The sequence below is a fragment of the Chiloscyllium punctatum genome, chromosome 37, assembly GCF_047496795.1.
Source record: "Chiloscyllium punctatum isolate Juve2018m chromosome 37, sChiPun1.3, whole genome shotgun sequence".
Lineage (NCBI taxonomy): Eukaryota > Metazoa > Chordata > Chondrichthyes > Orectolobiformes > Hemiscylliidae > Chiloscyllium > Chiloscyllium punctatum.
The window spans coordinates 8,047,977-8,062,501 of NC_092775.1; the positions used below are offsets into that span (position 1 = coordinate 8,047,977).

The 14,525-nt window shown below is 43.8% G+C and overlaps 2 protein-coding genes across 2 annotated transcripts in view; both read right to left on the reverse strand.

The window, feature by feature from the left end:
- The window catches only part of raly (RALY heterogeneous nuclear ribonucleoprotein), a 297,200-nt gene extending 292,127 nt beyond the window's left edge, over nt 1–5,073 (reverse strand). Inside the window, exon 1 of the mRNA XM_072556189.1 lies at nt 229–5,073. The gene's annotated coding sequence lies outside the window, so the exon portion shown is untranslated. The remainder of the gene's footprint in view (nt 1–228) is intronic.
- A 1,278-nt stretch (nt 5,074–6,351) lies between these two features.
- Nucleotides 6,352–14,525, reverse strand: part of chmp4ba (charged multivesicular body protein 4Ba) — a 63,824-nt gene continuing 55,650 nt past the window's right edge. Inside the window, 2 exon segments of the mRNA XM_072556195.1 lie at nt 6,352–7,476; nt 9,877–10,003. Of these exon segments, the coding sequence (XP_072412296.1) occupies nt 7,415–7,476; nt 9,877–10,003 (189 nt within the window). The 3' untranslated portion in view covers nt 6,352–7,414.

Below are 14,525 nucleotides of genomic sequence, written 5' to 3' on the forward strand. Positions count from 1 at the left end.
GAGTCATTGGGCAGGGCCAAGAAGTGGGATTAAAGCAAAAGATTGGCTGTGACCGTATTAAGCAGGGATCTGGGGAGTGGCGGTGCTCCCCATCACAGTCTACTGTCCTCTTCCATGAGATGCAAATGCCCAGGCAGCAAAGACATTGAGAAAGCAGCCATCAATTTGCTGCTAAACACCAAACCAGTTCACTCCTACCCCTCCTGGAAGGAAATATGCCCCACTTACCCAATCCACACTTAGATATGACTCCAGTCCAACATCAACACCAACCTCATCTTCTAACTGGCATCAAATAGACTTTCCAACAATGATCACAACCCAAAAATGAAGTTTAAAAAGCACACAGTGCATCATCAATGTGATTAACTGATTAACAGGAAACAATATTGTGGCAGCTTTCACACATTGAATATTCTCTAGCACAATGTCCAATTGCATCAGTTTGTGTCAGGTACTGTGGACAGTAATGGTACACCACCTCCATCTGGTGGTCATAAACAGTATTACATATCATCAGAGCAAATGGCCTCTCTCAATCCCAATGTGGAGATATATTACATTGTCTCCAATTTCATGGTCGCTGTGTCTCTGTGTATCAGGGAGACTGGCAGGAGATTGGCACTGGGTGATATAACCCTTGCAGTTACAATGGGCTGAATGGACTCCTTCTGCACTCAAACAATTTAGTGATTCTGTGATATTTCCGATTGATCGCTGGTATTAGGTTTAGAGTCCCGCATCTAAACTTTTGGTGTCATACTGAGAAAATGGTGCACCGTTGGAGATGGGGTACATTGAATGGTCTGTCAAGATGGGGTTTCCCTGTCTGCCCGTTCATCTTTCCTTAGGTGGTTTTATGCCAACATCCAAGTTCACTTTTAAGACAGACTGGTCGAGGAGAAGGTAACACCAAGAACTATCTTAATATTACAAAGAAATCCAAAACCTATGATACCATTATAAAGATGTTGATTACAATGCCATAGAGCAGACTCGAAGAGTTGATTGGCCAACTCCTACTCCCATTTTCTATTACTTACTACGGTGAAACAGTACAATACATGGTTATCAGAGGTCCAACAGGCTCTGCTATTTATACCCAGTGAGCAGCAGCTCCAAGGGTCAGAGATCTGCAGCACAGTGAAAGGCCCTTCAACCCATCATGCCTGCACCAGTCAGAAACAAGCACACAATTATTCTAATCCCATTTTGCAGCACGTAGCCCACAGCCTTGGCGGTTCTACTACATCGCGATGGTTGCATTGTTATGAAACCCATGTTGTAGAAAAATCACTCATTAGAAACAGTGCTTAGAGTGTTGGTGATGTAATCGTGTTATAGCCAACACACGTTTTAAAAGTTCACGCTTTAGAAAGTGTCCCCAATTTGTTAATCGTGTTACAGCGAATTCGCGATAACGAAATGTGTGTTTTAGCAGAATGACCTGTAGTATCAGCAAAGTTTTTATTAACTCTCCCCCTTAGACTTTTTCGACATTGCTGTCCATGTTATGGAAGCACCCAGACTCTCTCAAAGTTATACCATCCTGAAATCACAGAGGCCCTTTCCTGTTCAGAGGCATGTCAAATTCTTTGGGGATTTTGGGGGTTAGTGTGTTGGCAATATGGGTAGTGAGAGGAAAGAAAGGGTTTGGTCGATAACTGCTTTGTCAATCAGAGGCGAAAGATCATAACCTGTGGCAAGTCAAGGGGATGAGGAATAATTTTAAAAGGAGATGTGGGAGACAAGTCTTTTACACAGTGGGTGCTAGGTGTCTGAAACAGGCTGTCGGGGGAGCAGATACATTAGCAATATTGAAGAGGCATTTAGACAGACATATGAGCAGACAGAATAGAGGGATATGGACTATGGGAAATGGTCAGCATGGACATGTTGGGCCTGATCCTGCAGTGTACTGTTCTATGTTCTAGGAAGAGCACGGTCTGAGATAGACAGGGTCAGGACTGTAGGTACTCACTGAAAGCCCAGAAGTAGTTCACTACAAAGACTGAACCAGAAAAACAGGAAGAAGTTTCAAACAGGAAATCATTTTGACATGAGTGCGACAAATTAAGACTGTCTAATGTAATCATCTTTAAAACCAGCTTTTTATTTCTTCATTTTTCTGCCTTTATATTCTACAGCTTGGTTTATTGCTTTAAGATGGTGCTGCAAAGTGACAGTACTACACAATACTTTTCACTGTACTTTGTAACAAAATGCATTTGATAATAAACAAAATCATACCAAATGCCAGGGTTGGAGAATTTGAGCTATAGGGAGAGGCTGAATAGGCCGGGGCTGTTTTCCCTGGAGGGTCAGAGGCTGAGGGGTGACCTTCTAGAGGTTTATAAAACCATGAGGGAAACGGATAGGATAAATGGACAAGGTCTTTTCCCTGGGGTGGGGGAGTCTAAAACTCAAGGGCATAGGTTTAAGATGAGAGGGAAAAGGTTTAAAAGGGACCCAAGGAGCAACTTTTTAACGCAGAGGGTGGTGTGTGCATGGAATGAGCTGCCAGAGGAAGTGGTGGAGGCTGGTACAATTACAACATTCAAAAGGCATTTGGACGGGTATATGAATAGGAAGGGTTTGGAGGGATATGGGCCAAGTGCTGGCAAATGGAACTAGATTAATTTAGGATTCTGGTTGGCATGGATGAGCACTGTACATCTCAAAAACTCTGAATATGCGCAGTTAATACGTAGACATATTTCTATTTCCTTAAATATAGAGAAGTTTGTAACTGAAAATTTTCAGGGGGTGGGGAAATATATCGATCAAGTGGTGTCTGATTTAACATCACAGTTAGTGTGATACTGTATATGTTTACCTAATGGGCTTTCTATACATGGAGAAAATGAACACATTGTTCTCGTATCAGAGGTAGTGTCCTAATATTGTAAAATGAACATGCAGAGAAAACAGACAGACTGTTTTTAAACTGATACAAATCATCTACGTCCACCCCAAAAGTTAGCTTTTTGTTTTCAACCAGAGGATCCAGATTATCAAAGACAGAGGGGAGATGGAGAATTTATTTTATGGAGAGTTGTTGTTGGAATCTAAAATGCTTCCTTAAAAGTGAAATGTTATCCAAATGTTATTAAAAGTTATCCAAACAGCAATTAGGTAAGCACTTGGGACGGGGTGGTATTCAGGGCTGAGGGGGAGCTGAAACACAGCAGATCTTTTACATAGATAGGCTGAACATTGTCCTCCTGCCCTGTATCATCCTGCTGAATTCAAAACAGTATATTAACATCCTTCCCATTTTAAGATTATTTATAATTCCTTTTGTTCAAGTCACCATAACCCCAGTGGACCACAGGGATGCTCTCATTTGAAATGACAGGTGATGGTTTAACCGGAGGGTCCCCATGCCTCAGACGATGGGAGTGATTGAGGAGAGTCCTTTATGGTCATCTCAGCCAGTGTGAGAACTGAACCCACGCTGCTGGCATCACTGAATCACAAAGCAGCACTCCAGCCAACTAAACTAACTGATGTATTAAATGGCACCTTTCACCGCCAACTGTTGCAAAAACAAACTAAATAAGTGCCCACAGGAAACAGGATCAGGAGTGGGTTGTGCAGACATCGAATCTGCTGTGCCATTTAATAGGTCACAACTCACGCCAGCAGCAGTTTTGGGACAGCAGGAATGGAGGCAGCTTTACAAATACTGATTGAATCGAGCAATAATACAGATGTTTGAGACAATCTTGCCTTTCCCTTCTTGATAAGAGTTCATGATTTGTACTTGCATGTCTGCCATGAGATTATATCTTAACCATTTCTTGGCGATATGCTGGGTTTAAGCTTCTGTAACCTTTCCAAATAGCTTACCAACGTGAGGTCTTCTCTGTTGATCCTCTCATCCATCTCCAAAATTGTACACCACAATCTCGCAAAAACTCTGCTCTCATACTTGTCTTGTGACCTTTTGGAGTATTTCTTTCTTTAACCTTTATTATGTTACAACAATGACCATAGCCCACCATGGTAGGTAACAAAATCGGAATTCCATTTTAAAAAGCTGGAAATAAAAAGCAAATCTAATGGCGACCGTGCAACAATATTGACGATTATAAAAATCCCACCTTGTTCACTAATGTCGTTCAGGGAAGGAAAGCGGCCATCTTTACCTAGTCTGGTTGACATGTGACAGAAACAGAGTCAACTCTTTACCATCCACACTAGGGTCAGGCAATAAATGCTGGCCTATGAACTTGCTTTCAAAAATGTTCAAAGGTACACTGAGTCATAAAACTCAGAAATCCTCAAGTTGTGAAAGGTGATACATAAATGCAAGATTTTGAAACATGGAATTGATTTCCCCCCCCCCCCCTTCACTGGTGTTTGGGTTTTACGCTAACCTATGAAATGCCACCTGCTGACACCAATGATGTTTTTGATAGTCAGATCCAAATGACAGGCATTATAATTACAGAGTGTTCACAATCATCGCTAACACAGTTTACAATTGGTGGGATTTGCAAATTAGAGATCTACCTGACAATGTGTAAAATTGCCGAAGGACCTGTAGTTTACAAAAAGCAAGACAAATTCAACCTAGCCGATTATCACCACCACTTCTGATCAACAACAAAGTAATAGCAGCAGTCATCAAAAGTGCTATCAAGTGGCACTTACTCAGCAATAACCTGTTCACTGACTTAGGTTCGGGTCTCACTGTAGCCTTGGTTCCAAATATGGACAAAATATTAAAACTCCAACAAGGTGACATAAGAGCAACAGCCCTCGACATCAAGGCAGCATTTGACATAGTTCCCTTCTTATATATGATCGGTATCATTCATGTAGGCACTGTGGTATGGCGAATTATAAAACTTTTCATTGCATTTTTTTGTAAAAATACACAGGACAATAAATTGCTATTCTGTTCTATCAACAAGCCCTCGTTAAACTGGAGAAAGTGAGGACTGCAGATGCTGGAGATCAGAGCTGAAAAGGTGTTGCTGGAAAAGCGCAGCAGGTCAGGCAGCATCCAAGGAGCAGGAGAATCGACGTTTCGGGCATGAGCCCTTCTTCAGGAATTTCCTGAAGAAGGTTCATGCCCAAAACGTCGATTCTCCTGCTCCTTGGATGCTGCCTGACCTGCTGCGCTTTTCCAGCAACACCTTTTCAGCTCGTTAAACTGGAGCCAAAGAGAATCAGGTGAAACTTCACCCCTGATTGGAGTCATATTTGGCACAAAGGAGATTTCTGCAGAAGGACTCCCAGGTGGTGTCCTAGATCCAGCCAACTTTTCCCTGTGACTGTCTAACATTCAGTGCCATTTGGCAATAGCCAAGTTTAAGCTGACAATCAGAAAAGCAACAGCAGGAATTCACATTTCCAATAAAAAAGAATCTAACCATCTCCACTTAATATTCAACTGCATCATCAAATCCCCCATTATTGATATCCTGGGAGTTATCACTGACTGGAATTTTAACTGGACCCACTATATAAATACTGTGGCTGCTTCAGAAGGCTGCAAATTCTACAGAATCTATTGCATCCCCAAAGCACAGCAACATGATAAAATACAGTTCCAACAAAACTCAAAAAAGCTCTAGTATTAAAGACAAAGTAGTATACTAAATTGGCACCTCATCTACCATCTCAAACTCTCATGGCCTCCATAACTGAAGCACAATGGCAGCAGCATAGCATCGACAAGGTGCTTTGCAGCAATTCACCAAGACTCCTATGACAACAGCTGATGCACGAGAACATCACTTGCTGCAAATTTCCTTCCAGTTCCACACACCATGCTGACTCAGAACTCCACTGCTGCTCTTTCACAGTGGCTGCAACACTGGGTGTAACTCCAAGACAGGCACCAATGGCTCCAAAGGAAATGTGCCTGCACAACACCAGAAGGGGAATTAGGAACATGTTCCAGCCTTCACAGTGACACCCACTAAAAACAAAACGCAGCAAGCCCCCCCATAAAGAGATAAAGATCAGACTGTGTCTTTTAAAAATAATGTTGGCTGAGAGACAAGGACACCAAGGAAAACTCCTCTGTACATCTTGGAATTGGCTGGGGGATGTTTTCTATCTTCTTAAGGGGAAAGATGGAGCCTTGGTGTAATGTGAGGAATCCTCAAGATGCAGCATTCCCGCAACAGTGTACTGAAAATCTCAGTCTAGACTTTGTGCTCAAAGTTTGACTTGAACCCCACAATTTGTTAGCTCAGAGGCACATTAGGGGTGCTGCAAAGAGAGTTAAACATTGCACTGCCAGCTCCTTCTGTAGGACGTCATCGTACGGTTCAAGTCACACCAATTCAGACATCTCAGCTCCCAGCTTTCAAACTCCTGGCTAGACGCAAGTTGTTACATTAAAAGGAACTTTTATTTCTTTTTTTCTTAACATATTTACAGCAGGTTTAAGTAGGATTAGGATATTTTTTGCAGAGGATTGAGAAGCCCCATTGTGCCAATGTCACACTGTGTGCAGTTTGTGTTTAGGAAGGGAATGCAGCAGAGCAAAAAGCAGCAGTTAGACGTATTTATAGGTTTGCGTGTAAATTACATGGCATAGAAAAGGAAGTGTTCTGAAATTGTACTCAATGAGGAGAATCATCGTGTCCCTTCACCAACACTCAGGATTTACAAAGAAAACATAAAGCCACTTTGTTGCAGTTCCTTCAAAAGAAAATCAAAAACCTAAATGTATTTTTTGGTAAAAGAAGTTCAGTTGAGGCACTGGTCAGGAATCAAACTCAGTAAATGACTGGTCTACACTTGATTAAAACACTCTTTTAAACACTTCAATTTTGAGGGGAAGGGGAAGAAAATAATTAACAAGTTTTAAGTCAAGAGTCCCTTCAGATTGTTCTTGAAAGGTTTCTCTATGATCAAGAAATTTTTTTTAAAGAATGAATCAGAATGGAAGAGGAGGGAATCAAGTCAACTAACAGGTGTATTATTCAAACTGTTGCATCACCTCAATTATACAAACAGTTATGGACATGCCATGGCAATTCAGTCACTTGCAAGTATCAATCTGCACTGCATTCCTATTTCATAAATGTACAGTGGACTTTGTATAACAAAGGGCAGTGCAATGGGGCCGCTGACTCCACAGGGGGAGAGAAATAAGCGCCGTACCGGGAGTTGTGGGCTTGAAAGTTGTAACGATCAACACAAATGAAAATCCAAGAGAAGCTGGGACCAGAGACTACCGTTTTTCCCTTTCTGTTCCTCCTCCTCCTGTACAGTATGCTATACTGTCATACCGCACACCTGCATCCCCCGTCCTCCTTCCCCTCCCCAAAATGCACTCCAGGTGGTCATTCAGAAATTGACGCTGTTCACAACCTTCACCGCGTAACAAAACACCCACAACTGCGACATATAACAGAGTCCGTGCTTCACAAGGTGTCCATCGCTCTCACATAGCAGCCCAGTTTTCCAGCTCCTGCATGTCAGAATCTTCCTCTTCCTTCTTCTTTGCTGCTGAAAGAAGAACAAACAGAATAACGTGAAAGCTTGTCCAGTTCAACACACACACACACCACCCTCCTCAAATCACACAAACGCAGGATCGATAACTGGAGGACACTTTTTAAAAAGAGTCTTTGGCCAAAACAGCACATTGGCTCAGTGGTTAGCTCTGCTACCTCACGGCATCTGTGTGGAGTTGGCACATTCTCCCAGTGTCTGCGTGGGTTTGCTCCAGTTTCCTTCCACAGTCCAAAGATGTACAGGCTAAGTGAAGGGCCATGCCAAATTGCCCATAGTGTCTAGGGATGTGTAGGTTAGGTGGATGAGCCATGGGAAATGCAGGGTTACAGAGACAGGATAGGAGGGTGGGTCTGGGAGGAATGCTCTTCAGAGGGTCAGTGTGGACTCAATGGGACAAATGGCCTGTTTTCACACTGTAGGGTTTCTACAAATAGAGCCAGAGATGTGGAAACTTGTAATGATTTGGAATGCATTGCCTGAAACAGTGGTAAAAGCAGATTCAATACTAAGTTTTAAAAGGGAATTAGAAACATTTGTAAGGGAGAAAATGATCAGGCAGAGAAGAGAGACCAATAGGATACTTCTCAAGAAGATACAAAAAAGGACCAAGCAGTCGCCTTCTATGCTCCAGGTGTCATCCTTCTACTGTGCAGCATGAACAGTTGGGAATTTGAGGCCTAGATAACTCAATAAATGTACACACTCAATGTACATAACATTTCCTCACACCCTTTATTATGTTGCTGTGACACTGTTCATGGCTTTTGAAAGAAACAAGACTTAACTGATTGGTTTTAAAAAGATTAGACGGGAGGATTTACTGCAGCACATTTACAGATCTTAAACAGATGCAAATGTAGCACCGCACCTCAAAGACAACAGGGGCAGTAAAAACAAAATGTAGGAATGCTCATGGTAGTAAAGTGGGGGCAGAAAAAGGTTAGTGAGACTCAGAATTTTAAGACCAAAAGAGTGAATCCACTGAAACGGTGTTGTACAGTAAAAGGTGACAATTGGTGACACTGCAAGTGCGTCCAAGAATAGAGATAGTGGGAGAATTCTCCATCAAACTGCTGTAATTGTTATCCACCATGCCAGGAATGGTATGTACATAACGTGTATCATGTAAACATCCCCCACTCCATGTTTTATGGAAAAACAATCCTGGTTTTAATCTGGAGAGTTTGCTGAGGTTGCCATCGCCCCCACCCTCTGCCCACCAACATTCCCGTCATGGACCCCCCCACGCTCCTGTCACCACCCCCGCCCCTCCGTAACCACCCCACCCACCCCCCGTCACCAGCCCCGCCCCCCTCGTCACCACCCCCACCCACTCCCCCACCCCCGGCCCTCCGTCACTCCCCCACCCACCCCCACCCACTCCCCCACCCCCGGCCCTCCGTCACTCCCCCACCCACCCCCACCCCCGGCCCTCCGTCACTCCCCCACCCACCCCCACCCCCGGCCCTCCGTCACTCCCCCACCCACCCCCACCCCCGGCCCTCCGTCACTCCCCCACCCACCCCCACCCCCGTCACCACCCCGCCCATCAACACCCCCGCCGCCCCACGTCAACAACTGCAGCCTGCCGTCATGACCCCCGCCCGCCGACACTCCCGTCACCACCCCGCCGCTCGTCACTTCCTTCAGCCACCATCACTGCAGGCCCACCCGTCACTCCCTTCACCACCCCCACCCCCGTCACCAACCCCCGCCCCCATCACTCCCGTCACCACCCCTGCACCCCCATCACCACCCCCACCTCCCCGTCAACACCCCCGCCCGTTGTCACTCCTGTCCCCGCCCCACCATCGCCCCCGTCTGCCATCACCGCCACCACCCCCCGTCACCGCCACCACCCCCACCCCCCCAGTCACTCCTGTCACCGTCACCGCCCCCCACCCGTCAACCCCGCCCACCGTCACCGCCCCCCACCCGTCAACCCCGCCCACCGTCACCACCCCCCACCCCCACGCCCTGCCCTCTGTCATTGCGAGACTCTGCTTGCTCAGTATATGGAATGTTCAATAGAACTGGCTCAGACTCGAGGAACTAAATGAGTGCCTCTTGTGCTCCACCATTCCACAATCCTATGTGACTCCTATCCATGGCCCCACACAACTCCAGTATACCAACTAACAGTCATTTATAGGATAAAGACTCCCAATCATTCCTTGTTACCAGCCTATCCTTTACTTCTCCCAGTCACCCTCCTGTCAGTCCCTGCAGGAAGGAGGAAGCAATTGTGCTGTTGGAATGGATCAAAGAAATGTGGCCATTTAACTTCAAGAGATGATTAAAGGAACTTGAGTTTTCTTTGGGTCAGGAATAAACCTCGTGTCAGTGACCTGGATAAGCTGGGAGGGAAATGCAGCCGCTTACTCTTACCTGGCGTGGCTGGGAGGGAGGTGGAAGGAACATTGGGAAGTGGCACATTCTCTGCTCCTCCAATTTCCAGCAGGTTCTTGTCGAGTTCTTCCTGTTCCAGCTCTTCCAACTCAGCCATTAGCTCATCCTACAGAGAGGCACAACCCAGTAGGTTAATCGCCTAAAGCCACTCAAAAGCAATGTTCATAGAAGGATTATAAAACTCTGAAGCAGCTTGATTTCTTACACTGCTCCCTTCTTTTACAGCAATGTTGGGAACCTCATTGAATGTGAGTCGAGGGTGTGGTGCTGGAAAAGTACAGCAGGTCAGGCAGCATCAGAGGAGCAGGAGAATCGACGTTTCAGACACAAGCCCTTCATCCGGAATTGAATGGACAGGTACAGATGTCAGAAAGCTGTACAACTACTTCAAAATAATGGAAACTGGAAGGAATAATAATTTGCCAGATACTGATGGAAACGTATGGTGCGTTAACAAGGTACACTACTGCTACTGTGCAAAGTAGCACCTAAATCCAGGGGATTGAGTGGCAGGTTGGAAGTTTTCAGAATTAATCATTCTGAGAAGTCTGAGAAAACCTACACACAAACATCATCTTTCCCCGAAGTGTTCCTGTTACTTTAAAACTTGCTGGATTTACATTTTAAACCACAGCAAGTTGAGCCTGGGCAATTAACATTGGAGTCCTCTTTTCCTTTCTCTCAATGCAATTGTTCTTTCTTTTCTATATTTAATAATCACAACACCAGGTTATAGTGCAACCCGTTGGACTACAACCTGGTGATGTGTGATTTTTAACTTTGTCCACCCCAGTCTAACACTGGCTCCTCACATCATTCCTTCCTATACCCATCCTTCTCTGGTATATCTCTGTTTCTTTGTCAATCTTGATATGAGAGGTGGTGACTGTCTAGTGGTTTTATCACTGGACTGTTAACCCAAAGATCCAGGTAATGTTCTGGGTATCTGGGATTGAATCCCACCACAGCAGGTGGAAATAGGAATTCATAAAAATTTGGAACTGGAGTTTAAAAATTTAGACTACAAAAATTTGGCGTCTAAGTGATGGATCCGTTGCAATTGGCAGAATCACCCATCTGGTTCACTCTGTGCTTTAAGAAAGGGAACTGCCAGCCATTCTCAGTTAACGATCAGTCTGGATCGTTAATGTAAAACATGAAGAGTTGTGGTCCCAACATTGATACCCCCCTGGAACTCCACTAGTCAATGGCTTCCATCCTATATCTCCACTCTCTGCTTTCAGCCAGTCAGCGAGTCCTCTACTCACGCCTATATCTTGCCTTGGGCTCATCTTATTTAGCAGCCTTCCCTACAGCACCTTGTCAAAGGCCTTTGGGAAATCTAATAGATCACACCAAATGGTTCTGCTTTGCCTAACTCCTTGAAGAATTCTAAGCAGATTTGTCAGACATTACCCCCCCCCCTTTACAAAGCTGTGCTGACTCTGTCCTATGTTAATGCATTTCTAAGTACTCCACCATCTCAACCTTAATAAATGAAATCTAAAATTTTATCAATGACTGAGGTCAGGCAAACCAGTCTATAGTTTCCTGTCTTCTGCCTCCCTCCGTTCTTAACAGGGGTATTACATTAGCCACATTCCAGTCCTCTGGCACCCACCCTGACTCCTGAAAGATCACCATCTATGCCTCTACATGCTCCTCAGCTATCTCCTTCAGAATTCTGGTGTGTAGTTCATCTGATTTGGGTGATTAATCCACACTCAGACGGTGTTGACGCTGTCACTTTAAAAGGTTATTTTGTCCTGGGTTTTTTGAAGAGAGGTTATAAAGGCAGAGGTGCTGCTGAAGATGGCTCAAATAAACAGCTGAGGCAGCTTTGGGGTTTTTTTTAAAATAAACAGCCTGAATGAGTGTGGCCAGCTCTCTCAGATCCAGATTTCTGGGTTTTGGGTTGTTTTTTTCAGTGACTCAGAAGAGTTGGAAGTTTCAGTGAACAATTCCTAGCTACTACTTTCTGAACTTTCTTGATTAAATTTCCTCCTGGTTTGGAGAACTGCATGTATGAATTTGTATTGGACTCGCTTTTTGCCAAGGGGTGTGTTTGTAGGATGTTACTAAGTTGGATCGGTTAATTAGTAATTGGTACTGCATCTATTACTTGGTTAGGTTCTCCAATAGTTAAGTTATTCTAAATTACTGTTCCTTTTGTTTATATTTTAACTGCAGCATTTAAATAAATATGTTTTCTTAACTTCAAGTAGTTGGACCAGTCACACTGCATTTGGAATACTGCACTTCACATCTACCTTTAAAGGAAGACAAAGTTAGCGTCTAGGGCACCTTCTTAAAATATTTTGAGGGGGTCGAGTCTGGTCCATAACAAGATCTGCTACCTAGCACCTTCTGTGTCTGTTTGTCTGTCTTTGAGCGTTTATGGGGGCTAGAATTAAAGAGCGGGGTTTAATTACCTTGTGATTTAACTTTGTCCTAAGGCTAATGTATAAATAATCAAATTGTTAAAACTTCTGCTTATGCTCCATACTGCAATGCCTGTATTGGCTATTCATAAAGTCTGCTATTGATTATTCAGTGCAGCACTCCCTCAGCACTGACCCTCTGACAGTGCTGGTTAGAAAAGACTGAGGTCAATTTTGAGACTCAATGAGTATTTCTATTTTACTGTGTTTCAAATACTGGGATAGGGAGGCTGATTCAATATGTCTGCATTATAACACCTTTGAAAATATAAATTTAAACCTAAATTAAATAACTTAGATTACAGAGGCAGAATTGGGTTATTTGGATGCCACGCTTCAGGAGACAGTCACACCCTGTAGGTTAAGTACTTCAAATGTGAACAGTGGTCAAAGACAGGAGGGTGTGACTACAAGCGAGACAGGTAGCGAGATTCCGAAATCAGCACTGGAGGAATCTCAGCTCTCGACTGGTTCACCAGTGATGAGGTACTTACACCCTGCGTGTATGAGGAAATGGGATTTTAGGCAGGATGGGCAAACTGACCACTGCACCATAGTACAGGAGGCCATTCAAGCCAGGGAACAGAAAAAGTAGGAGTGGTAGACAATTCTATAATTAGGGCTACAAATAGCATCCTTTGTAAGAAGTACCAAGAGTCCCACATGGTATGTATGGCCTGCCTAGTGCAATCATAAGGGATACTGCAAACCAGCCTGACATCATACGGGAGTGGGAGGGGGCAGGATCCATTTTGCAGTGGCCCAGGCTGGGACTAACAAATAGCTGAGAATAGGCACAAGGTCCTGGTTGGGGAGGATCAGGAATTAGGAACAAAATTAAAAAGTCTCAAGACAGTTATAATCTATGGATTATTATAAGAGCCATGAACAAATTGGCAGAGAGATAAGAAAATTAGAGAATGAGTCAAGACAACTTCATAGTCATACAGCACAGAAACATACCCTTTGGACCAAACAGTCCACGCCAAACATAATCCCAAACTAAACTAGCCCCACTACCTGCTCCTGGCCCACATCCTTCCAAACCTTTCCTATTCATGTATTTATCCAAATGTCTTTTAAATATTGTAATCGTACCCACAGCCACCACTTCCTCAGGAAGTTCATTCCACACACGAACGACCCTCTGTGGAACATATTTGCCCCTCATGACTTTAAAATTTTTATCCTCTCACATTAAAAACATACCCCTAATCTAGAAAGCCCCATCCTAGGGAAAACACAATACCATTAACTCTATCTATACCCCTCACTATTTTATAAACTTCCTTAAGGTCACCTCTCAACTTCTTACATTCCAGTGAAAAGAAGTCCCAGCTTTTCTTTTTAACTTGAACCTTCCACATCCGACAACATCCTGATAAATCTCTTCTGAACCCTCCCCAACTTGATAAGATCCTTCCTATAAATGGATGACCAGAACTGGACACAGTATTCCAGAAGAGGCCTCACCAATGCCTCTCACAACCTCAACACAACTTCCCAACTTATATACTCAAAGGACTGAGCAATGAAGGTAAGTGGGCCAAATGTGTTTTTAACCAACCGATCTATGTGATGCAAACTTCAAAGAATTATGTAGCTGAACCCCAAGATCTCTCTGTTCTACAACAATACCAATAACCCTACCATTAATCGTATAAGCCCGACTGTTGCTTTTGGTACCAAAATGCAATACCTCACATTTATCCAGATTGAACTGCCATTTTTCAACCCTTTGACCCATCTGATCAAGATCCCTTTGTAATCTTAGAAAATCGCCTCCAGTTTGGGTGTCATCTGCAAACTTACTAACCACACCTTCTATATTGTCATCCAAATCATTTATCAAACTCAAGAAACATAACAGAGTAAAGAAACAGTCAGGAATCCTACTTCAGATACAGCAGATAACAAAACTATAAGAAGCGTATTCATTAAACCAGAAGAGAAATAATAAACAGGTAATTATAACAACAACTGTGCTGAGGACATACGAACCAAACAAAAAAAAGAGCTCCCTATACAAAATGCACGGAGTATAAAGGAATAAATGAGGTGCAGGCACAGATTCAAATCAGAGATAAAGATATAGTCAGCATTGCTGAGACATGGCTGCAGGATGGTTGGGATTGGGAACTAAGAATGCCAGGCTATAAAGGTTTAAAGGACAGACAGGGAGAATGG